This window comes from Pleurodeles waltl, chromosome 7 (assembly GCF_031143425.1).
Source record: "Pleurodeles waltl isolate 20211129_DDA chromosome 7, aPleWal1.hap1.20221129, whole genome shotgun sequence".
Classification (NCBI taxonomy): domain Eukaryota; kingdom Metazoa; phylum Chordata; class Amphibia; order Caudata; family Salamandridae; genus Pleurodeles; species Pleurodeles waltl.
In genome coordinates, this window is record NC_090446.1 from 1,056,731,900 (window position 1) to 1,056,758,192 (window position 26,293).

Genomic DNA, 26,293 nt, shown 5'->3' on the forward strand with positions numbered 1-26,293 from the left:
CACATTGCAAGGAAAACAATGAAGACCTCTCTCTACTAAAGAAAATGAAACTGGTCCACCATGAAGACAACTTCTGAACCAGTGATCAAGCCCCCAAACACTTGCACTTCTGCTCCATGGCCCTGTGCATGCCATACTAACCACCTATTTTATATCGAGTGAATTATGGGTAAGGACTCTGAAACAATTAAGCAAGTTTTTTGTTTTTACAAATGCAGGATTTTTTTTCATTTATGTAACTATATAGACTTGTAGAGTGCCATATTTTTCTTATGCATTTTATGAATTACATGGAATGTACAAAATAGTACCAGTTAACTCCTCAGAAGATCCTCGTTTTTATTTTCCCCTTATTCATTATTGTCCTTTTGTGCAATAACCCACACAGTACCACAATTATTACTATGTCAAGTTCAACTGCTGTCTCTACCAGATGGTATATTCCAGCAAGTCCAAGACACAGCACAGTCCAGACGTGGTATTAATCAATCAAGGGATTTGTAGAGTGTAACAAATTACCCATAAGGGTTTCAGGGCACTGGAGTTGCTAGCTGCTTCGTTGTGGCTGTTCATTCGAACAGCCAGGTCTTAAGTCCTTATCTGAACTGCTGGAGCTAGATGTTTTATTTTCTGGAGGGGCCTCAATCCAGCATGTTTCCATGAGGTTTCCTGAGGTGATGGAGGTGTTCAAGACTTTCGTGAGCTCACTGCCAGTCGTCTTGCTCCCAAGGTTGAAGATGCGGTAGGGGCAGGGGTCCGTGGGTGCATCGGAGTGTGCGGAGTTCATGATGGGGATTGTGGCATGCATCCTGAGGGGTCCCAGTTGGTGAGCAATGTTATGGGTTTGTGGGTGTGAGCAGGCCAATGCTCTCTGCCGTGGAGGGTTGGAGTTTGAAGTTCTTGTGGATGGCTAAGACCTTGTAGTGGAAAACGTCCGCAAGGGTGTCTCTCAGTTTTTGGGATGGGGTGATGTTGTTTCCGGTGGCAGTGGGGTGAAGAATTCCTTACTGCACTCCTGAGTTGGCTTCTAACCGGTCTGTTAGGGTGTTCTTCTTTGTTAATTTCAGGATGTGGTAGTAATGGTTGAGTGCTGTCTTGAAGGTGGAGTGACTTTTTGTTGGTGCACCACTTCCTTTATAGTTGCTGGCAGTTACATCTTGTGGATTTCAACTCTGCGGTGTGGCTCTCCTGGCAGATGCATTGGACTTGGTTGGCTTGATGGTGGCAACTTTGATGGCAAACTCTGTGATCAATTGGGAATGGTTAGAAGCGGCCTGATCTGGGGTGAATGTTGCTTCTGGGAGGTGGGAGTTTAAAGCATTGTTCCATTAGTGTTCTGATAACTTTTTCCAGTTTCTGTGCTTGGAGAAAGGGGGCGTGGTGCTGGGGTTGGTCCATCCTGAGATGAAATGTACACAGTAGTGGTCAGCCCAAGTAAGATGTGAGACATGGGTGTACTTGACTTTGTCCCTGGATGTGAAAATGGGGTCAAGTGTGTGTCCTGCAATGTGGATAATGTTGGTGACAAGTTGCTTGAAGCTGGTGTTGCCTATGTTTTCCTGGAGGTCTTTTGTGTTAGTGTCGCTGAGGTCATCCAGGTGGAAGTTGAGATCCTCTAGGAAGATGTAGTCTTTGGAGTCAGTAGCGATTGGGGCGATAAGGTCTCGGATGGGGTTGCAGAAGTTTGGGCCTGGTCCTGGTAGTCGGTATGCAGGGGTTCCCCTAATGGTGCATTTTCCGTCTGCGTGGAGTTGGAAATAGAGATGCTCCATTATTGGGGGTGATTCATCCATGGAGTTAGCGCAGCGGAGGGTGTCCTTTTAGATGATGGCAGTTCCACCTCCGTGAATGTTCGTTCGGTATTAGTGAGTTATCTTGTAGCCCTTGATGGTGGCAATGGGGATATCTGGCGCAGAGGCGTGGTTTATCCAGGTCTCGGTGAGGAAGATAGCGTCCGGAGTGAGGGATGAGATTGTGTCCCAGATTTCCATGGCGTGTTTACCAAGTGATCATGCACTGACTGGGATGCACTGGAGTTTTATGCTATGGTGGCCTTGGTTGGTGGTGTTCTGTTTGTGGTGTTTCTGACTTGATGGTTGCTTTAGTGTTGCAGGTGAAGCAGCAGTGCTGGCAGGGGAACCGTCCTCTGGTGGTGAATGGAGATGTCTGGCAGCAGTTGTTTTAGTCGATGTGCTCAGGATTCAGATCTTGGAGGTCTGCAGAGGTGTAGCTGTGTGGGGCGCGGGCAGGCTTGCCCTTGGTGCGCCTTAAGCGCATCTGCTCCATGCCCGCGCTACGGCCTCCATTAAGTATGTCCTGGCAGGGGTGGTGGGAGATGGCAGAAAGCAGCGAGTGGCGGGAAAAACTGGTGGCAAGGGGGCACAGAGAAGAGAACAGATTGTAAAGAAGCGGACGAAACAAGAATGTACAGACCAAATGCACAAAAGCAGACACAAGAACAGGAGACCAGATTGAAAAAGCGGACAAGCGGACAGAACGGATAGAAAAAAGCGGACAGAACGGATAGGTAAAAGCAGACAAAATAGCTAGGGAAAAAAGCGTACAAAACAAAGGATCACAGCAATGCCCAAAGCAGAAACTAAGCCTAAAAAACTTACCGAATGACAGTGTACAGAAGAAGGATCACTAAAAATGCACAAAGCAGAACGACCACAAAAGGAGAAAGAAAAAAAATAATAAACCGCCTATGAAGGTCTCTTCCCTTCCCGCCCGGCCAGTTATATTATGGCTGTAAATCAGTGGTTACAGAAACAGGTCAGAATTTGCATTTTCTTGGGTACGCCAGATCCTCTACATAATGTAACGCAGAGCTTGTCATGCACAAACTTTTAAAACTATTACAATTGTCAGTTGTGATTTGCTCTCCATCTAGAACGGTAAGTCGTCGGGTTTAGATCCTGTGGCTCTGAGGACTGGCTCCCAGTCTAACACATGTTTGAGGGTGGACATGCCTACCATCAGGTGTGAGTATGCAGCCACTTCCGTCTTGGCTTACTTAAACAAGTCTGCCTTCCATCGTTCCATGTGAGGCACTGCCAGCGACCTAGGTACTTATTTTTATATTTAAAGCCTTTAGTTGTTAACATAAATAAAAAACAATCCCAATTTGTTTTATTGAATTTATTTTAATGATGTTTTTCATTATATTTTTTCAATCTGAATCATTACTCTTCCCGCTCATTTGCTTTCATTAGAATCACCATTTTCTGATGTACAAGTTGAGAGAATCTAACATTGAAATAAAGAATGTAATGCCATAAAGAATGCGTTATGATCCATATTGGAACAGCAGAAGGCACTAACCATTTTGAGTTTTTCATCTCAGATTAAAATGTATGTATGTATGCGTGCACGTGTTTGAATCTACATCGCTCTAACAAGATCCAAGATATTGTAATATTTCCAAAATGTGTAATTAAAAAAAAAAAATTGTTTCTTTCTAAAGTCTTTCGTTGCTGGACACTAATGTACCTGCAGAAGCCGAGCCGGGACTGCGTGGCTTTGTTGCAAAGCGTCTCTGTAAAGGAACACTTTTTGAAGGCATGGGCAACACTACCTCCGTGGAACTGAGGTAAAATTAATTTGTAATGACCGCTGACAAACCTTTTGTTATAGTCTACAGCAGTGACAACAGGACCATGTTTTCCTACATGCTACCCATGTTTTCATACGGAATCTAAATACACCAGTAATACTTCACTGTGATGGAAGTATTGCTGCAAAGCATTGCTGTTGATTTTTACTGCCCCAGTTAACAGATCTAGTAGCCTAGTGCCTTTAGTCTGCAGATGCTGCAATATTTTTATATCTAGGTTTTGATAATCAGCTGTGTAACAAACCTATGTTTTACCACATACATAGTCTATCCATTTCAACCAGTGATTTTCTATGACCAGCCTCTTATAACCAATGGCATGGGACTTTGTCACTTACTTCTTAGCTTAGCCCAGTAGAGTATTCATCTCTCATTTGATTCGGTTGGCTGTCTGAGTGTGTCCTTCCAGCTCCAATGGAGTGTTTACACTGAACTTCAGGAGGGACTATTTACAAGTAAAACCCTCTGTTAGCATATAAAACCAAAACCTATTGACTTTGCTAAATGCTTGTCTTTATCATGGCAAAAGTACTGACGTTTTCTATATACACACTGGGCTTTGAAATCCTGCAAAGTGCCACACTTAATATTTAGTTACAGAATCTGCTTAACTTGGCTAAATAAAATGTATTCTATTGTGTAAGGCTGCACCTTTTCTGGATGTAGGTTGAGATCGAAGCTCCTCGTCTCACATAAATGACATGAAGCAGATGAGCAGCAATGCTCACTTTTTCAGTAGCTGGTGATGCAGATGAAGGATAGCAGGCAGCTGCTGGCTATTGCAGCTTTCTACTCTTCGGGACTTTCTGAGCCAGATGCCTGCAGCAGTGAGTTGATTAACCCTTTTTGGCAGAAAGACCTCCTTTGTGACTGGGAAGTGGGCTGTAGTGAAACGCTGTGGTTTCATTGTGATTTGGTGGAGTAGGTGGGACTGTGCTAGTGAGATCATGCTGTGCTAGTGAAACAGCATGCAGGTGTACTGAGAAACGTTTTTTTGAGTTAGCTGAGTGGTATTAGTGTGTGACCAGGCAGATGGGATAAATGGTCTAGGAACGATCAAAAATTCTATTTAAGTTCCTATAGAAAATCATCAACTCCCAGCTTCAGTCTCTAGACAATGATCTACTGGATTGTTTTTCCAGTTGGGGGTTTTGTCTTAATGATATGACTGTATCAGGTTTATTGGTTGATTTGCTGATGAATGCAATGCATCCTGTGGTAAGGTGAATTATTTATGTAGTATGCTGAATCTTCTGGCCAACATGAAGAGGAGTAGTTATCCTCAAAGAAATGTAACACAGCAGATGTTGATCTCCAGTTAAGATTTGTTCTAGAAGAGAAGAAACTCCAGCCACAGCTCTCACCAGGTTCCCCCTAGTAACTGCCACCCTATTTGTTTAAATAATCAAGAATAAGCATTCTATATGGAACATTACAGCAAGGGGAGGGCAGGGCACAATGCAAGGAAGAATGCCGGAAAGAAAATCATTGTAAGTTAACATACTGCAGAAATAATTTACCTTACCACGCACCTCACTTCTGCAACCAAAGAAGGGAGACGAAAAAATGGTGAGATCACAAAACAAATTACAAACTTGAAGAATGATTCTCAATTACAATTCTTTTGAAATTGCAAATATGCCCATCCTCCATTTTAGCAGCCCTTGGAATACCTTTGTAACCCTGAACATTTTACTTTGATAAGGTACACCACTTATTCTTTCTGGTAATTTTATCTTTATCAGATCTCCAACACACAGACAAAAGCTGAACAGCTTTACGAACAGCAACTCTTTCTTTCCCAAATTCCTTTATACTTTCAGCGCTCACCGAATCTTTACTGCACACATCCAACCAAGAAGGCTTCATAACAGTGTAATGTGTACATTTTGTAAACTTCATAAACTGACTCACCCCTGTGTTAAAGTGAGGAGTAAATCTATATTCTTCCACCCTTCTCTTTACTGCCTGAATCAGATTACCTCCACCACCTTCAGCAATCTCAATCGTTTCCTTGAGAGTCTGGTTAAACTTCTCCAACATTCCGTTGGTCTTGGGATGATAGAGGGAACATTTGTGATTAATGCCCCTGTACCCAAGAAATGTCTCCATCTCTTTAGATGTGAATTGCAACCAATTGTCAGTAAGGATGGTTTTGGGATTTGCCTCCCTAGTAAAACTTCAAACACAAATTTAATAACATCTGAGGCTTTAATTTAATCCGTAACGCCAGCCTCCGGCCACCTGGATAACCTGTCCATAGCCGCAACAAGTATTTGCTGGATGGACCTGTATTAATGGGCCCAACAATGTCTTATGTCTATAACCTCCAAGATATCTGCTGGTGTTTTTCTACAAACCATAGGCTCAGTACTTATCTTCATTCTCTTGTCTGACATCCTGTACTCGCTGCACCCTCTTTCCAATCGTTCCACCATGGTATTAATCCCATGCTACCAGTAAACACATCGGAGTCTCTTCTTGGTCTTGCTAATTCCCTGATGCCCCCCCATGGACAAGTTGTAGGAAATTATTTTTTAAACCTGGGGGAGGAGCGAAACTGCTCCCTCTTAGTAAAACTTCCTTGAGCACAGACAGTTCATGAAAGACCTTGACAAAACCTACAAACCTACTATCCTTCTTCCAGGCATCTTGCCATTCCAAAGTAAACTGGTGAACAAGATTTAAAACCTCATCCTTCGCCACCTCACTCAACCATTCCTCTTCAGTCACGCATCGAACGTTACACTGCACACTTTAACATCATCGTCTCTCCACCAAACACCATTATCATCAACATTGTCTTCAGAATTACCCGTCAACCTGTACAGACAATCTGCCACCTTGTTGTTAATTCCTCACAAATAGGAGACCTCAAACTGAAAATCTTTCAAATACGGGATGAAATGCAATCCAGACCTTCCTACCAAAAACCTCTTGCAAAGGTTTGTGATCTATTTGTACAAAAAATGTGACTCCCCACACAAATTGTCAAAATGTCAGAATTGCGCAATAAGCAGCTAGGGCCTCTTTCTCAATAGTAGAGTTGTGCTGTTCTGCCCCTCTTAACATTCACAAGGCAAATACAATGGTAGCCTCCTCACCTTCATGCTTCTGCCTAAGTACAGCACCAAGTCCACTCTCACTAGCATTTGTTGCAACAACATGCGTATGTCCAGGCACAAAACATTTCAAAGACTGTGCTGCCGCTAAAGCAGTGTAAATTTCCTCAAATTCCTTCTGAGAGGACATAGCACACTCAAATTGTGCCCCTTTCTCAAGAAGATTTCTAATGGCAATAGTGCAGCTGGTAAAATTTAGGACAAATCTCAAATAGTACTCAGTCATGCCTAGAAAAGACTGCACCTTTTCCTTTTTTGAGATGATGAAAGATTTAAAACTGTTCTGATCAATTCCTCCTTGGGTCTTATTCCCTCTCCTGATATTCCATTATCTATAGAAGTGATCTCAGGTTGACAAAATCTACATTCGCTGATTTTGAGCATCACTCCATTTTGTTCAGAAATTCTCAAAGCTTCTCTGATTTGTTTCGAGGTGGTCATGCACATACGTACTGAAAATCACTGCATCATCTTTAAAACACTTGCCCCAAAAAACACCTTTCAGAAGATTTACATAAGTCTCTGGAAAACGGACGCCGCTGCACACAGTCTAAAATGCATGCAATTGATGCGAATGACTCCAAAGGGAGTAATTAATGCTGTCAAATCTTTGATCCCTCACTAAGACCCAGCTGCTGATGAGCAGATATTCAATCCAGAGTGGTAAAAACCTTGGCATTGCTCACCACAGATCATCACTGTAATATTTTGTAGGAGGAAGCTATCTTCTACCCTTCCTTGTTTAGGTGCCTGAGATCTACTCACAAACATATATCCCTAGAAGCTTTGGTGGCCACAACAATTGGTGCCTCTGCTCCATGTAAGCTCAAAGGAACACTCCTTAACAAGCAACCGGTATGGCTCCCTCTTATAGCCTAATGTGTTGGACCTATCCCTTGACACACCCCACATTATCAGTAAACACTTGGGAAAGTTCACAGAGAAACTGATCTGACAAAGTTTCAACCTTGTGTACTTGCACTTGAGGACTTTGATTTGGGTCAAGGTAAATACCAGGAATTGTTTGGTGAGGCCAACTTTATATGGTGTCACCCTTCACTTATACATACGTTTTGCCTTGAGCTCTGTTTCCTTGAAACTTTAAATCAGCATTGAAGTAGCCAACTGATTCTATTGGTTTACCCCCATAACTTTATGGTATCACATCAAGGCCCCCCAAACATACTTTATCATCAAAAAAGGATCTACTCTTCATCAGAAACTAATGATAGATGTGCCATGGAATCCATCATTATGGATACCTCTATACTGTTGAGTTTAGCCAAGTCTGAAGGATATGACATCTGTCTCATCTGCCGATACTTCACTTATCTTTTCCTTGGTTGAAGCTGATTTATAGCATTTGGCAAAGTGCCCGGTTTTGCCACACAGTCTACATGTTACTCAGACAACAGGGCAATCTTTATAATTTACCAAATGACTAGAGTTGCCACAACAGAAACATACATTTTTACCTTTGAAAGTGTTTTGTTGTTTTTTCGAAAAGATGTTGCAGCTTGAATAGGAGTTAAACCATCTTCAGACTTCTGTCATGTGAACATTGCACAAAGTGTTCAATTTATTTAGTAATTGTTTAAAACTTCTGAAAGGCAAAGATCATTTTTTGACCATAAATCTTCACGCACTTTGTTAGAAATAGGGTGTCTAATTGGCAGTCAGTTTTCATTCTGTCCAAGCAGGAACCCTCACTTTAGTCATGGCACTGGAGATACACACTTAAGATAACCCCTGCTCTCCGCCCTTGGTAGCTTGGCGCAAGCAGTCCGGCTTATCGCAAAGGAAATGTGTAAAGTATTTGTATTAACACACAGAGTAATACAGTTAAAACACTACAAAATGGACACCACACTTGTTTAGAAAAATAGCCAACATTTATCTAAATCAAACAAGACCAAAACGACAAAAATCCAACATATACAAGTGAAGTTATGAATTTTTAAATTAAAGAGTCTTACTCCATGGAAAACAATGGATGCGTTGATGTTACGCAAAGTACCTGATTTGCGTAAAAAAATAAAGCAGAGCGTGCATTGGAACGTCAGCGATGTGTCGATTCTTTACTGCCAAGTGAGGGTGTGTATCATTTCTTCTCCGATCGGGTTAGCGATGTGTCATTTTTCTCTCCCTCAAGAGAATGATGTGTCTAATTTCAGACGGGAAACCTCAGGTCCGTGCAGGTTTACGTTAATTGTAATGCGCAGCGAGCATGCGAAATCGGGCCACACGGTGATGAGGAACTGCACTGCGTGGGAGTTGCGTTGATTTCAGCAGCTGCAAGTGGTTGTTGCGTCATTTCTCCAGCCGCGATGCAGGTGATGCAGCGATTTCCCAGCCGCAGTGCAGATGATGCATCGATTTCTGAGCCACAATGCTGGTAGTGCATCGTTTTTACAGCTGTGTTGCAGGTGGTGCATCAAATCTTTTCCCCACACTGCTCCTGTGCTTTGATTTCCGCCTTGGTTCCACCAGCGTCACCCTTCAAGTGCCCAGGGACTGGTGTGGGCACCACTGGGCAGGGGGTAGGAGTCTCAGCAGAGAGTCCAGGTGCTGGCAGAGGAAGTCTTTGATGGCCCTGAGATTTCAAAACGGGAGGCAAGCTCAATCCAAGCCAATGGAGAAACTTCACAAGCAGGAATATACCACAAAGTCTAGTCTTTGTCTTCTTTCAGGCAGAAGCAGCAACTGCAGGCCAACCCAGCAAAGCAGTTGCAGTCAAAGGGGCAGTACTTCTCCTCCAGCTCTTAAGCTCTTCTCCTTAGCAGAGGTTCCTCTTGAGTCCAGAAGTAATCCAAAAATCTGGGGTTTTTGGTCCACTACTTATAACACTTTCTGCCTTTGAAGTAGGCAAACTTCAGAGGAAATTCTCTGTTTACAAGATCCTGCATTTTCCGGGCCTAGCCCCAGACACATACCAGGGGGGTCGGAGACTGCATTGTGTGAGGACAGGCACATCCCTTTAAAGTGAAGGTATGAACTTCTCCTTCCCCATTCTAGCCCAGGAGACTCCTCTGTATAGGCAGGCTACACCCCAGCTCCCTTTGTGTCACTGTCTAGAGGGAATTCACAACATCCCAACTGTCAGTCTGACTCAGACATGGATTCCACAGGCAGGCAGGCAGGCAGGCAGGCAGGCAGAGGCACAGAACAGTTAAGCAAGAAAATGCCCAGTTTCTAAAAGTGGCATTTTCAAACTGACAATCTAAAAGCCAACTTTACCAAAAAATGTATTTTCAAATTGTGAGTTCAGAGACCCCAAACTCCGGTCTCTATCTGCCCCCAATGGGAAACTGTACTTAAAAAGATAATTAAACGCAGCCCTGTGTTAACCTACGAGAGAGATCGACCTTGCCATAGTGAAAACTGCATTTGGCAGTATTTCACTATCAGGACATGTAAAGCACACCAGTACATGTCCTACCATTTTAATGCATGGGGGTACCTAGGGCCTAGCTTAGGGGTGCCTTACATATACACAAAAGGAAGGTTTCGGCCTGGCAAGTGGGTACACTTGGCAGGTTGAATTGACAGTTTAAAAAGTGGCAGGTCTGAGCCATGTTTACAGGGCTACTCATGGGGGCGGCACAATCCGTACTGCAGGCCCACTAGTAGTATTTGATTTACAGCCCTGGGCACCTCTAATGCACTTTTCTAGGGACTTGCAAGTAAATCGGAGATGCCAATAATGGATAAACCAATCACCAATACAATTTAGACATAGAGCATATGCACTTTAGTACTGGTTAGCAGTGGTAAAGTGCTCAGAGTCCTAAAGCCAACAAAAACTGGTCAGAAAAAATAGGAAGAAGGAGGTAAAAAGTTTGGGGATGACCAAGCAAAAAGGGCCAGGTCCAACACAACCCCCCACCAATCTAAAGCCAGAGGAGACCAATCAATACCTTGATGGGCTTCTTTGATTGGGGCAATAGAACATGGACCGTGGCCCGCAACAGCAGGGGCATCTTCCAGTTCTATGCCTTACTGAACCCAGTTGGTTTATTTTGTCCATACTCTCCGGGCCCACTGACCTAACTCACAGGGGACCCCTCTCTCTACCTGCAGATACCATCTGTGCAGCACCTAACCTTACTTTGCTCACAGATGTATCCCAGTGGGCAGACAGTACCACCATGGCCAACACAGTGGTGAGGCCTACTCCACCGCCCAGGTGTGACTCCTGTCCCCCAAGGAGCAACTTTGTCCACTAGGACAGCAAGTCAGGGTGGCCACTGACAGCTGTCTGGGACGAGAGCCAGGCCTAAGGCCTTTAAAGGCTCTCTAACCACTGTGACTTTGGGTAATGGGGGATGGTATCCCCAGGTGCCTGGCACCTTTGTCCACTCTTCCTTCTACTAGGTCAGGGATGACAACCTGACATTGGTCCTCACCTCTGGGGGTCTGTACCCTCCCCCTAGGAATGGGCACCCCCAGAGTCCAGAATTGTCAGGGCGCTTGTGGAAGCAGTCCTGCACAATTCTCCCTCCAGTGCAGGGATGTTAACCTGTAACTGGCCTCCTAGCCCAGGGTGTGTACTCTTAGACTGCGCAGGAGTCAAAGGCGAGGCAGCCCTCTCCATTCACCTCCTTCTGGGGCTCTGCACCTTCCCGCCCGGAGTGGTACCCCAGGAAGACAGCATGATAGGGGCACTGTTAGCAGTTACCCCCCTCCACGTCAGGAGAGGCACTCTGAACCTGGCTCTCCAACCTAGGGTCGGTACCCTTGGATCGGACCAAGGTCAGATGTGAGATTCTCCCTCCCCTGCCCCCCCCCCCCCTTCCAGAGTTCTGCGTCCCTCCCCCCCCCCCCCCCCCCAAATCACGCCAGAGTTTATCCCCTGCACCTGACCATCCAGCCTAGGGTCTTTACCCTCGAACCGGACCACTGCCTGGCAACCCAGGACTTCCTGGGGAGTGTTCATACCCCTCCCCCCCCATCCCCCTCCACCAAGGGAAACACGTTCTTCAGATGTTGCACTAGAGTCTGTCTTGTTCTGTCGCCCGACCCCTGCCCACCTGGCAGGACATGGAGCCCCCCTCCCCAGACCAGAAGTGGTAGCACCAGGGACATTCCTGGGGAGCTCTGACCTCAGAGCTGACCCCTGACCCTCCAGGTTCTCCACTGGGGATTGTCTCTCCCCCCCACCTACTCCTTTCTCTGAACTTATGAACCCTCTTCCACCCCCCCCACCCCACTGGGAGCGGTACTGACAGACACCAGAACTGGTGGGATGCTGGAGACAGCTGCCCCATAAACCCTCCTCACACAAAGGGGTCCTCCTCAGCAGATGGTCATACAGTACGGGGTAGGCTCCCCCCGGCATTCCCTCATGGAACCTCCAAGCTCTGGGACTGGATCGCAGGAGCCCACTCCCTCTCCTCTGAGACAGGACAAGGGACCCCTCACCTATTCCACTACACTGGGACCTACCTGGGTCACTGCAAACCTCCCCCCACCTGCCTTGGTTGGGGAAAACCTGAGCCAATCCTCTCAGGAGGACCCCCCCCCCCACCCAAATGCCTCTTCAGACTCTTTGCTACTCAACCAGAGGTCTGCCTCCAATGCAAGTTCCCTGGGGTCAGAGAACTCACACACTCCACCTGGTGTTAGCGTAGCTCTGGAAAACAAGGACTGAACATATGCTCTCCAGCAATCACATCACGCAGCCCCTCACATGTGTTAACCAAACTACCGTCCACCTCACCATCCAGTGCCTTGAAAAAGTTCCCCTAATCATCCTCCTGAGACTGGTGATACAGTTTCTGACTGTCCCTGATACTCAACCCACACTCTTCTGGGGTGTCTCCATACTTCACAACCAGGACTTCTACCTGGGGGGAACCCCGCTCTCTGTCACTCTCACCTATAGCCAGTAGAGTGTCCCTCCCACCACGAGGAATAGGACTCCACATTTCAGCTCCCCTTTTGACCTCAGGGACCCTGTGCACCACTGGAGCTACCTCATAAACCCGAAACTCCTGGTGTATGTCATCCCCCTCCTTGAAGTTGAGCACCAAGTCTCTGGGCATGTGCACATCTTCCACAGTACTGGATGTAACATTTTTGCTGCCACCATCTGAACTGGACTCAGCCCTCCTGGCTTCCAGCTTCAGCTTTCCAAAGCTCAGTTCATGAGCTACAAACGTTTCTTTTTCCTTGGCCAAGGCTTTCTCAGGCTCAGCTCTCTCAAGCTCTTCATCTAGCTCTCTCAGCCTCCGCTCGCAAGCTAGACACAATTTCTTGTGCTCTGTTTTCCCCTCAGAGCCGCTGCTCTCCTCATCGGAGTAGCCCTCCTCCTCAGAATCATCTGGTATGGTTGCTTCCCAGAATTTCATCTCATAATGAAACAGGGCTGTCTCAAGAACCCACCTTTGGGAACTTCTCTTCACAGCTAGCCCCCTTTCCTTGCAGAAAACTTGTAGCTCCCTCATTATATAGCTCTTCAGGTGCCAGAGGTTGACTTCCATTCTGCAAAAGCCTCACAGGTGCAACCACAAAAGTCCTAAATATCAATATTACATCCAGGAGGACACCATAGAACCAAAAGAGGAAAAAACCTTAATGTGATCATGTAATGGGTTGCTCTGAAAACAGCAGTGTGCAGCAATCACTGTATGTTAAGTACAAATGCAAGTTCTGTACCAACCGCTGATCACCCAGGTTAGAAATTGAGTCTCTGCTTTAGCAGTCAGTTTGCACTCTATCTAAGCTGAAATCCTCAATCTAATCATGGCACTGGAGATACACACTTTAACCACTGCTCACCCCCTTGGTAGCTTGGCAAAAGCAGTCATGCTTACCTCAAAGGTATTGTGTAAAGTATTTCTAACTACACACAAAGTAATACAATGAAAACACTACAGTATGAATTGGTCACAGATTCGCTCTTTTGTGTTCTCGCCGAAATTGTATGTGAAGGCTAACTTTGTGAGAGCAGTGACACAATTCTCTACTGATTCATACTTCTTTTGTTTTCTCTTACCAAATAACAGCATTGTAAAAGTATGGCGACTTTGGGCAGGAAGTGCACTTCCAGTTTCTTAACCACTGAATCAAACTCATTAGTGTAGTGCCATCACCATCCGATCCCACATCAGGGAAGTTTACCAAAATCTTGTGGCCCTTTCCACCCAGATGCACTCACAGGGATGTTTTTTGGGCGATAGGTTAGTTCCACAAACTCCGAGATAATTATTAATCGTTTCTTCCATTTAATTAGATCAAGGTAAGGCAGGGTCACCAGGAGAAATGAGAAGAAATGGAGGAGGAGATACATGTTTGGAGAAGACAAAAGTACAGAAATAAGAAAATAATGGGAGAAAATGAGAAAAAAAATGAGTGGGGAAAATCAAGAAGATGAAACTAGAATGAGGAAAATGTATAGAAACAAGAAAATCCACGACTAATTAAGAAATTGAAAATGAGAAATAGAAATGAAACGAAATAGGAAGAAACGAGAAGACACAAGTAAACAGCAATCCACGATCCAGGTCGTATCTGGGGAGCACATGCAAAGAAAATAGTGTTGTGCGCGCGTGGCCAGCATGCGTGCCGAGTAAGACTCATATCAAAGGAGCTCCGATCTTTGGGGGGCAATAACTCGGCGCCGTAGCCTCCATCTTGCCTGGCTGGACTGCGGGCGGCTTCAGGCGGGTTGCGGGGCTTATGCCTGGGTGCCGGAGCCGGTGTGCCTCGGGCAAGTGGATCCTGATGGTTGGCGACCGGGGCGGGGAAAGGGGCGGGGGGGGGTCTTCATAGGCCAGCATAGTGTAGTAAATGCCCACTGCCTGTGGGGACCCATTTTTGTCCGCCGCCCCTCCTATGCAGCGATTGGCAGCCAGCAGGGCCTTTGCGTGGGCTGGGCCGTCCTGTGGTTTGCCGCACTCGGCCTTGGCATGGAAACTGCAGCTTCTGTGGCCCCAGACGGTGAACTCATGCGGCGAGGAACAACACTAATAAGTGCCAGGGACGGCCCTCCCTGGATACCAACAATATTGGCGTGGGGGCCCACTGCGGCCTGGACAGTGGCTTTAAGGGTGAAGACCCGGACGGCAGTGCATGCGGTGGCCCTCAAGGTTAGCAGGGCGTGGTCAGGGGCTGCGAGAGCGGACCCTGCAGAGAACTGTTGGACCAATATCGCGTGAATCATTGGAGCAGGGGATTCCTCGGTGGCTTCCATAGCGGGATGGGCCGATGGGTGGCCTAGCATGGGTGTGGCCCGCAGTAATTGGTAGAGGAGTGGCTCCTGTCGCGTGGATCGGGTGTGACAACGAGGCTGTGGTCTGATCAGTGGGAGGACCACCCTTCGCTGGTGCCCGTGCTGCTGCAGTTACCTTTGTGAGAGCCCCCCTCCTCTCCTGGCCTACTCATCTGGAGCGCGCCCTGTAGGAAGGAGTGGCGTGCCCCGAAGGGGCCCTCATGGCCAGCTTGAGAATAGGAGGAGGATGTGTTTTGCTGACGTGCTGCCGCCTCCTACCCCGCCTGCTGGACTGTTGTCTGCTTCTTCCCTGCGGCCCCCGGTGGCCTGAGTTTTGCCTACAACCGAGAATTACCACAGGGTGCGAAATGCGACCCAGTCAACAGTGAATGCCACCCAGTTGTGAAATACCCTAGCAGATCTCAGGATACAGCATAATGTGCCCCCGGCGAGCTCACCCTCATCCTGGGACAGTGAGGGAGCGCACGCCCCTGGAGCCTTCTCTCCTCTCGTGCCCGGACTGGGGGCTATCGGGCGGGCAGAGCTGGTCTGCGCTTGTTGGGGGTGCCCATGTGCCATTGCCCTGGGGAGAGAGTAAAGAAACAAACTGCCACCGTTCTGCTGTGCCCAGTCCTGGAATTGTCTAGAGAGAAATCTCGTAGATCACATGCACCATGCCCCGCACTAAGACTCCCAAGGAACCCCTCCAATCCCCCCCCCCCCCCACACACACACTCCCCCGTTACCTCGTTGTGGACCAATCCCCTGGGTGCCATCATGGAACCGAAGACCACACTGCAGTGGGTGCTGGAGGTGGCAGGCCCCTCTACCCTCATCACGCAGGACTATATGAACCGCTTCCTGCAAGAGATATGGACGGAAATTACATCCCTCAAAGCAGACCTCAAATCTTGCGCCCGAGAAGTGCAGAAGGAGGTGACTGAGATTGTAGAGAAAGTGGACAACCTTCCTTGGTGCGCAAGCAAAATAACAAGAGATGCTTTGGAGGCACATGGCGACACTGGAAGAGCAGCACACTGATCTCCAACTTCAGCAGGAAGATTTAGTAAAAAGAAGCATCCGAAACAATGTCTGTATATGGGGAGTACCCAAGGGGAGAGGAAGGCACGGACATTATCGCCTACACTGCAGCCTAGCTGCATCCCTTTGTGGGGGGGACACTTTGTGGCCAGTGCCGTCTCGCAACAAGATGCTCCGGGTGGCTGCTGCCCTAATGCCACCCTGGACATCTTGGCTTGTGTACATTCTTTCACTGAGAAAGAGGCCATTATCCAGGCAGCGCAACTTAAACCTAGCCTAGAATACCAGGTACACAAAATTGAAATATACCAAGATCTATCCATCACCACTTTAAGGAGACGTAAGGACGTCAAGGCAGTAAGTGGAAAAATTACAAACAGTAAATGTCAAATATCAATGGGGGCCATCCATTTGCCTTAATCTTTTGAATTTGAGGGTAAGAGGTGTGTCCTCTGCTCACTTGTAGAGGTGAAACGATTGCTGGGGCTCCCTGCATCAGGTGAGCCCTTGACCTCCTAGAAGGGGTCCTTCTAGTGTCATCCTGTAACCCACCTGGACCATGGTGGGGCATGGTCGTCCCGACAGGTGCTGGGCGGTGACGTCCTTACAGGAAACGAAGAGGGACGTCATACAGCGCCTATGAAAGATGGACAATACACCCTCTCCCCGCGCGATGGGCTCCACTGGTGATGATTGACACTCTGATGCTTAGCGGTCTGCCGCTCCTGGACCAGGCCACTCACTGCTTGGAGCCTATCCTAATGGCAGCGCCAGTCCCTGGTAGGCGTCTGGAGCTTCCCCCGAATCTCTGAATGAATGGGAAAACGACTGACTGCAGTATTGCTGATTTGTCTCCGGTACTTCGCCCTGCTGGAGGGTGACTCCTACAAGGAGAAGCTGGTGGCCCTACACAACTCTCTAACAAGGGCGGGTACACAATTTGGCATCTTTAGGCTAGGACTGTTTGTGAATGTATTTCTTTTTTGTTACTCCTCAGATATGCATTAGGAATTTGGGAAAAGAGGGGAGACAGTCATACTAGATGCACTGGATAGGACTACATTGGGGTGGGAAGGGCCCCTCAATACAATATGTTGGAGCCCAAGCCTTAGCTGTTTCCCACCCCTGTCTGTTTTCAGATGAGCCACTGGGGGGGGAAGGGGGAGGGGGGTGGTTCTGGAACTACTCTCTCTAAATGTCCGGGGCCTGAACTCTCTGAACAAGTGAAAAAAGATCTGGAGTTATATTCTTCAACACAACCCCAACATTGTATTCCTTCAAGAGACACATTTACGCAGGATAGACAGACAAAGAATGGCTCATCCAAAATACCCTGTAAGACACTGAGCATACACTGACAACAAGACACTGAGGGTGGCCATATTTTGTAAAACACATACACCTACAAAAAAGGAGAGATCGCCTTACCATCCTTAACATATATGCGCCTAAGACTGCCTAGAATGCCTCTATACGTTGTGTGCTGAAAGCTCAACTGGCGGGACTTGGTGGGGATGCTATAATGGGGGGGGAGCTGAATTTGGTTTTGGAACCCGCCCTAGACAGGCATACTAATACACATCATGCTATGGGAGCCATGTCAGCGCAACTCAAACGGGACATGCTCAACCTCTGCCTCATAGATGCCTAGCTCTACCAGGACTCAGACACAGGTGATTACACCTTTTATTCTGGTGTCCACACACGTACTCTCGCATGGATTACTTTTTTCCCCTCACACAAGCTTCAGCACACTCTGGACACCATAGTGATTTCAGATATATCCATCTCTGATCATGCCTGTATTGAGGCGGTATGGCTCCCCACAACAGGGCCCATGGGGAATCCCCTTGGTGGCAGCAAGACTGATAATGGTCCCGCTAGATATAGCGGAGATCCGAAAGGGCATCACCGAATACTTCACTCAAAATCCGGACCAAGCAATCTCCCTGCACACCCAATGGGGCTGCTTTAAAGTCTCAATTCGGGGAGTTATCACCACAATAGCCACTGCATGCTGCCGGGAGGAACATGTAGTAGAGTACAACTTGACCTCTGACATAATGGCACTGGAACAACAAGACAATGTGTGTCCCACTCACCAGAATAAACGACAGTGGCTACTCTGAGGAGCCAGCTGCGAGCTCATAGAACAAACAAAACGGAGAGATCACTTTTATCGCTCAAACAACGCTACAATGAAGGGGGAGACAAGATGGTTGCATTACTGCCATGCAGGCTGCGGCAACAGCAAAATACGGAGCATATAATTGAGCTCCTGGAATCCATTGTATCCTGGGCAACCACAGAAAGGGACAAACGGAACAAACTGTGCCTACTACCTACCAAACCCTTTATAGTAGTGAAGCAATGTCACAGGAACAGATTGACGTGTACCTGAGTGCTTGTGACTGGACCCCGTTGGAGTCCATACATAGAGAGGCCTTGGAATCTTCTATCTCTGCGCTCTTCCCATAGGAAAATCACTGGGACCAGATGGATTGCCAGTGAGCTTTTACCGGCTGTTCCTTCCCAACCTGGAGGCCCATTTGTTTAAACTAAACAACTCCTTCACTGAGGTCACAGGGCTCACTCCTACAATGGCAGATGCAGACAATTTCCAAGCCAGAGAAGGACCCTACTCAATGTGCCTCTTATCGCCCCATTGCCCTGCTTCATACCCACACCACAATCTAGAAGAAGATACTGGCAGCTAGACTTGAAAGATTCATGCCTAGCCTTATAGATCCCAACCAGGTAGGCTTCATTCAGTACTGGCAGGGAGCGGACAACATCTGTAGGTTAGCAAACCTGATTGAGAAAGCCCACTGGCATGCAATCCCTGCATAACTTCTCTCGCTTAACGTGAAGAAGTCATTTGATAGGGTCGATTGGCAATTTCTTCGCTTGGTTCTGGTGAGGATGGGGCTAGGTCCTAATTATGATCTCTAAAATAATGGCTTCATACGTGTCCACGACCTCTACTATCCGGGTGAACGGAAGACTCACAGATCCCATAAATGTTAGATGTGGCAACCGGCAGGGATGCCCTCTGTCACTGCTCTTATTTGCCTTAACAGTAGAGCCTTTGGCCATTGCGATACGTGGTGACAGGCGGATTGAGGAGATACCATTCGGAGGACATTAGCATAAAATTAATCTATTCGCAGATGACTTTCTCTTAACATGAACCCAGCTGGATGCCTCTACTCCAGCAGTGGTAGCCTGTCTAGCAGAGTTTGCGGCCATCTCACGGTTCAAAGTGAACCTCTCCAAATTGAATGTCCTAAATATCAGCATCCCAAAATCAGACATCTCAGCGCTCCAGGGTCTGGCCCTGCTCCGTTGGGCGGCAGACAAGATTGTATATCTGGGGATCTACCTCATCTCCATGTTGGAAACGTGGACAAGTGTGAATTAGCCTTACTCAGGTGGGTGCTCCTCGAGGACCTCCGATGATGAAAGCCTCTCAACATATGTTGGGACACATTAACCTGGTCAAGATGAATGTACTCCCATGGGTGCTGTGTTTCAATCTCTCCCTATGTCTATCCCCCAAGATGACATACCTTTCCAACACTCTTTTAATGCAGCCCCGGGATAGGGCAGGCTTGGGCTGCCCTAACCTCCAAGACTGCTGTTCAGCAGTGCACTTGATATATATATATATATATATAACACTGACAACTGAGACTGACTCCACATGGACAAGGAAGTGGCATGCTTCCCCTTGTGAGACTTGGCTTCTCCGACACGCTCGATCTCGTAGTGCATTTCTTGCAACTCCAACCAGGACGGTTCTGAGTGTGTGGTACAGTCTGGTGGAGTTGAGTGGCCTGACCACCTTCCCATCATCGAATACACCGTTGGCGTGTATTCCGACTGTCCCCCCCGGCCCTCGTTCCCTACACCTTTTGGTACCTGGACAGGTGCTGAATGTACAACCCTGTGAGACTTTTTTCCAGGGCGATACCATAAAAACGTTCAACCAGTGCAGAAAGGGCTATCGGCTGCCAGACGCGGTGGGCTTGCAATACATCCAGCTTCGCCACTGGGCTCTTCAACCTTCAGTCTATCCTGGTATAGTACACTCCTTTGGAATCACTCTTTCAGGACCTATGATAGATCCTGAGGGCTAATCTCCAAAACGTATTGAGTCCTGAAACACTCCACACCTCTGCAATCTTACCCCTACCAGCGCCAGTGGGTTATAGCCCCTACCTATGATATCTGTCCCAAGCAATGGGAAAGACTGTGGTGGGACATTCCTAAATTATACTGCACTCTCTCCCTCAGATAAGCATATGTTCCAATGGTACTAAACCCCCATATGGATGGCTTCCATGTACCCTGTTACCTTTGACTCCTAGAGATGCGGCTCGAAACAGGGTGACTTCTCTCACATATGGTGGACGTGCGTGCAGATCGCTATCTTCTGGAAGGAAGCCCTGAGAAATATATTAAAGACGTAGTGGGGTTCCCCCTGCCAGCCACATATTACACAGTAGTCTTGGGACTCAGGCCCACCCACCTGGCAGCCTTGACTAATACACTGGGCTCATACAGCCAGGCAGCTAATAGCAATAGCAATAGCATGGAAGCAGAAAACACCTAGCTCAGTGGCTCACCTGCCTCTGTCACGTCATGGCTGTTGAGCGAATTTCTCATAGCCTGTCCCTTACTAATGACAAATTCCAGGCTATTTGGCAGCCCTTGATACGCTATGTTTCTTGCATAGATTTTACTTGCTTTAGCCCGCTCCACCTCAGAGCGTTACAACTCTTCCTGGGATACCTACCTAGCCCTAGGCTTGACACTACATTGGCTAGGCCTGCCAACCGCAATATATAGACACATCGTGCCTATACGCTCACGATATCACCCCTACATTATAAGACCTGAGCAATGTATTGTTACTGTTTGATGTTTTTATGGAAAATTATTCAATTTTCCCCTTAACTCTTTGTAGGCTCAGGCAGCCTGGAGAAAGGGTTGGCGATATATGTGATGCTTATACCCATATATGAGACAATGCTAACTGACGTTCAAAATGCTTATATATTGCTTGCCTAAATTGAAGTGCTGACAGTCCTCAGTGCAAAACTTTGTAACTGTTAAACTTAAAAAAGAGATCCTAAATTAAACTAGTGTTAAACAGCCATAAAAATAGAAAAAACAAAGTCCTCTCTCTATTTCAATGAAAAGGAGGTTAGGTAGAAGTCGTTTAGTTGCAGGCGAAATTAAGAAAAAAAAATATAGTCCTTCCCTTGTTGCGGTTTTATATCAGGACTGACGTTCAGTGAAGTTCAGTGCCAGCGAAGTACAGAGAAAGGTTCAGAGAAGCGACAAGTACAATTGGAGCCAGACGGCACTGGATCAGACGTTGTAGGTAGTAAATGACACAGAGGCATGGAGCAACATTAAGCGAGGAGCACCATGAAATGAGGAGCTAGCGTATCTCTTGAGGACATGAGAAGATTGAGCAATAGAGGGCACGAGTAAGTAGAAGCAATGCTCACTAGAGTATGCTTCAGCATACACAGCAAGGAGACATGCACAAAGTAGTTTGAAATGTGCAGGGCCCACGAGAGTAGTTTGAAATGTGCAGGGCCATGTATCACTTATAAATTAATGTACCTGTACAGTGAGTAGGCTGAGTTTCGGAGTGCCTTCGGAGTTATTGTTGCCGTAAATGGGGAACTTGAGAGTCTGCAGATGTTAGACAAAATTGTAAGAACTGGCCAGAAAAAGAACAATAATGTTTATAAATATAGCAAATGACTCAAAGGGCCCACTAACCAAGATTAGCTTAAGGGTAGGAATAGTATCCTTAGAAAGGAAAATGTGTTTGGAACTACTTCTTTTTTCAAAATGGCGCATCATTCAATCCTGCTGCACAACTAAGTGATGGAACCTGAAGTCCTTCAACCATCCTTGCAGTGCTTTTTACCTTTTTAGGGTCGAGCCTGCGTTGCATGCGCTCGCGCATGCGTATCGCAGCAAGACTCTTTTGTATTTAGAAAAGGGCTCGGAGCCCTGTCAACTTCACGTCAGTGTTTTTTTATTGGTTCGTGGGCTTCCCTAATAAAATCTGCTTGCTTTCATTAGTCGAAGGCACGCATATGTCTTGTCTTTTCCGGTGGCTAGCCCTCCTCGAGCGCAGCGACCAAGTACAGAAAACATGCGAGGCTCGCTGTTTTCCATCGGGCTCGGACTTTTTTTTTCTCTAATTTACGAGCGCGATCTCGCTTGGCAGAAGTCGAGCGCTTTACATACTTGATTTCACTTTTTCGGGTTATGTACATAAATGCACTTTTGCCCGATAGGTGAAAAGTCGGGTTAAGAGTTTACAACGCGATCAGCTCTAACATGAGCAAACGCGAGACCCGTTGCATTGTAAATGCTTGTTAACTGTTACGAGTCCAAATGGGAAAACGAGCATCCCTCTTGTACAAGTCCTGCTTTGTGTCCACTTCACTTGATATTGGTATTAACTCTCTTTGTGTTTTTAAGTACCCCTAGCCACACTGCCATTTTTATGCTGACGACCTGCAGCTTTGCATTTTGCGACAACTCTGAATCTGCCCTCAAGTATTGGTTTTTATTGTATGCTTCTTTTCCCTGGTGAGAGTCCGAACCATCACTTCCAAAACATTATTGCCAAAAACGTCTGTACCCATGGAGGCATATGTTTTATTTTACAAATCTTGTGAAGCCAACCTGCTCAAGATTGTTTTTCCTCGGTGTTGAAGGACCTGATTGGCAGTAAACACCTGAACAAAGAACATATTTCTCAAGGTGACTGAGAGTAAAACTGACATTCTCTTTATAAACCCATTTTACCAACATTACTGTATATGTCCACATGCTGGGCTTTTTGAAGCAAGATTACAATTGCTATAATTATAAAGTACTTTTCCAGTTTAGTTAACTTTCAGTTCTTAAACTGATGCCATGGGAGCATTCTCTTTTTTCAATCCAAGTGCCTAAGGGAAACTCTACCATTGACTATCCCAAAACTGACTCCATTTTGGTATGACCCATGAAAAAATGGAGGCTCGATTAGGTACATTGATTATATGCTGGATTGCCAGTGTGCCTGATCCCTTGACTGCAGCTGATTGCTGTATTCCCTTTAAAACTGTAATCTTCCTTTGCATTTTGGACAATGACAAATCTGAGACTTTAGCAATTCACTGCTCTTAAGTAAATAACCATCAAACATTTAAATAATATTATATAAATGCTACTTTAAGACCAAAATAAACAGTGCTTAACAAGACCACAAAGGTAATAATGCATTGAAAAAAAACCAAATAGTATTCATGGACCACCAGCAAGGAAACACATACTTTAATTAAACTCTTATTATAAATTAAAACAGACTCAGAGCAAAATAACCATACACTTCATTTAATACCAACCTCAACTATAGAAGCACACAGGAGTTAATTTCATAGCAACGTATTTGTATGAGGAGCAACAATAAAGAGGAGGAATTCTGGAAAGTTGATGGGCTGGCACTGTGACAGTTCCTGATGTTATCTTTGGTTTCAGTCTAAAGAATAGTCAATGATGTGATGCAGATGATACATCTCCTGGTCTGGATATTGAATTGAGCTTGCTCACGACTTTTCCTTCAGTCACATTTCTCACCATCAAAACACGTTCAACTTCTTTCAGGGAGGACCAGGTATTCAGCTTGGTGGTTCCCTAGAATCTTTACGCTTATAGCTATGTGTAGCTACATAGGCCATCGTTATGACTGCAGCGGTCTTTTCCCAAGACCGCTGCTGCCACCGGAAGACTGCCGTATTATAACTGCCACTGGATATCCACACCACCAGCGATCAGATATCTGGCGGCAGTCACTACGGCAGTCGGCGGCGCTTAGGCGGTTCCACTGCTGACACCGCCATGCCAGAAAAAGACTGCCCACAGAATTATAACCAGTAATTCTGTGTGGCGGTCGCCTTCTGGGTGTGAATGGGTGTGTCTGTATGTGTGTCATGAATGTGGGGTGGAAGTGGGGGTGTGATCGTGCGTGTGTGTCTGTGTGTAAATGTGTTGATGCGTGTGGGTATGCATGTGGACGGGGAGGGTGGGGGTGTGATTGTGTGAAGATGTGTGGGGGGTGGGGTTGTGTATGTACGTAGTTGAAGGGAGGGGGCAGGGGATGGTGAGTGTATGATTGCCTGAGATGTATGGGTGTGTATGCGTGCCTATGGGGGTGAATGTTGTTGGGTAAAGACTGCCACAGTCATAATGAGGGCCTTTGTGGTGATACGACCGCCAGGAAAATGCTGGCAGTGTGTCTATTCGGAATAACCTCAGCGGTCTGTCTCGTTAGGCAGAGGATTAGAGTGCTCCAAATTCAAGCTTATGTGCCCTAGACAGAAACTGTTTTGGTTTACATGCCAATTTGTTAGGACATACGTACTGTAGCAATATTTTGGGTATTTTACGCTCTCTGTAAATGCAGAGTTGAAAATGATGTTCTGTCCTGGATCGTAGAATAGATTCCATGGCTCTATCAGTCAGATTGCATTATACTATTATGTGGATGATACCAAATTTATTGTCTCCTTGTCAGTGAAATCGCGGGAGGGCACTGTCCACTTTCAGAACTGTATGCTCGCCATTGCAGAGTAGATGCTCTATAATTGTTTGAAGTTGCATGCTAATAAAACATAAATTCTTCTGCTGGGGAAGCAATCTCAGGTTTGGGGAGATCATTGGTGGCTGACGGTATTAGTGTCTCCTCCCAAGCCAAAATCTGCTGTAAAGAATCTGGGTGTCTGGCTTCATGACACACTCGTTTGAGCCACAAGTCATGGCACTAGCGGGCATGTGTTTTGGTACTCTCAGAAGCTTGAAATCGATTATTGACTTTTTCTATCCCCAGGTCTGGCAAATTATTGTACAGTCTTTAATCATCTCGTGTTTCGGCTACTATAATATTCTTTATCTGGGTGCCAATAGATCAGTAATAAACAGGCTGAAGCTTGGCCAGAACGCGGTTACTAGACTACTTTTCCATCTGTGGAAATTCTGCTCTGCTGACTTCACTGGCTTCTTATTAAGAAATACACTAAAATCAAAGCTTTGTGCATAACGCACTGGATTATGAGCAAGCAGGGAGCACCTAATTTGACGTCTTTGCGCTGTACAGCCATACATCCCAGCAAGGGCCCTCTTCTCCACCGGCTTGAATTTGGCGCTTGTTCCACACACCAAAAGAGTGAGACTAGGAGGTTGCTCCTTTCGAGCAATGGCCTCGGTTTTATGGACTAACCTGCCTGTATAACTATGGAAAATGCTAAATCATCTGTGTTTTAGAAAGCAGACGAAGACCTGGCTGTTTGCTGCATAGGTCTCCTTTCTGTGTTGTTCTTTGTTGTGCTCATGTGGTAGTAGCAGAGTGCTGGGAAGTCTGGTTTTGGAGCAGCTATGTGCCATAGAAATCTCTATAGCATAACATTAATTCAAAATTATTTTACCCTCGGCAAACTCTGGAACATGCAGCTGGTAATCTGAAATGTCTGTGTACTAGTTCTATGTACTTGCAACATTGAACCACTCTCAACGGGCAGATGTTCTTAGCAACTAGTAACTGTGTCAATCAGTTTAGCTCATTTTGTTAGTATCATTCAATGAAAATCGAGGTATTTTTTGTGCTTGCTTGGTACAGTGGCTAAGACGTCGAGATTGTATAAAGGTGCTGATTGAGTGAAAATAGTGATTTTTACATTTATACTTTTTCTTTTCTTACAGCATACCCGAAAGTGCCTTTGGCTGCTATTACTGTCTTCTTCAACAACCAAAACCACTTCAGAAGGAAATGATGGATGCAAGCATCAACTTTCCTGAATATGTTATCTGTTTCCTGGGAGGTTCAGAGAAAGGACTTGAACTATATCCTTTACAAGAACATTTAGAGGGAATAAACTATAAAAACCCTAAATTAGTCCACAATGGTATGCTGTTTCTTAGCCCTCGCTGTCGTCAATATCAGCTTATCTAGTTCCCAATTGCAAGAAACTGTAGTGAGCCTGACGGACATTTGTGTAAGGTATGGTGAAAGAATCTCAGGTGGTCTACAAATAGCCTAGATCACTGGTAAGGGTCCGGACTCCCTTGTAGAACCCTGACCCTTACTAGCTGACAAATATTGAAGCACCAGATTTAGGAGCTCTGTCTAAATTGAAATCAGAAGGTGCTTTGTGGCAATGAACGTGACAAATTCTCATTTGACATGTTCTGGAACTGGTGCCATGAAATTCCAACTTTATAGTAAGCATA

General features: G+C 46.2%; 1 protein-coding gene across 1 annotated transcript in view; it reads left to right on the top strand.

Moving 5' to 3' along the window:
- The window catches only part of C7H17orf75 (chromosome 7 C17orf75 homolog), a 181,184-nt gene that overhangs the window by 71,034 nt on the left and 83,857 nt on the right, over window positions 1-26,293 (top strand). The window contains exons 3-4 of the mRNA XM_069199950.1: window positions 3,467-3,592; window positions 25,766-25,906. Coding sequence (XP_069056051.1) covers window positions 3,467-3,592; window positions 25,766-25,906 — 267 coding nt within the window. The remainder of the gene's footprint in view (window positions 1-3,466; window positions 3,593-25,765; window positions 25,907-26,293) is intronic.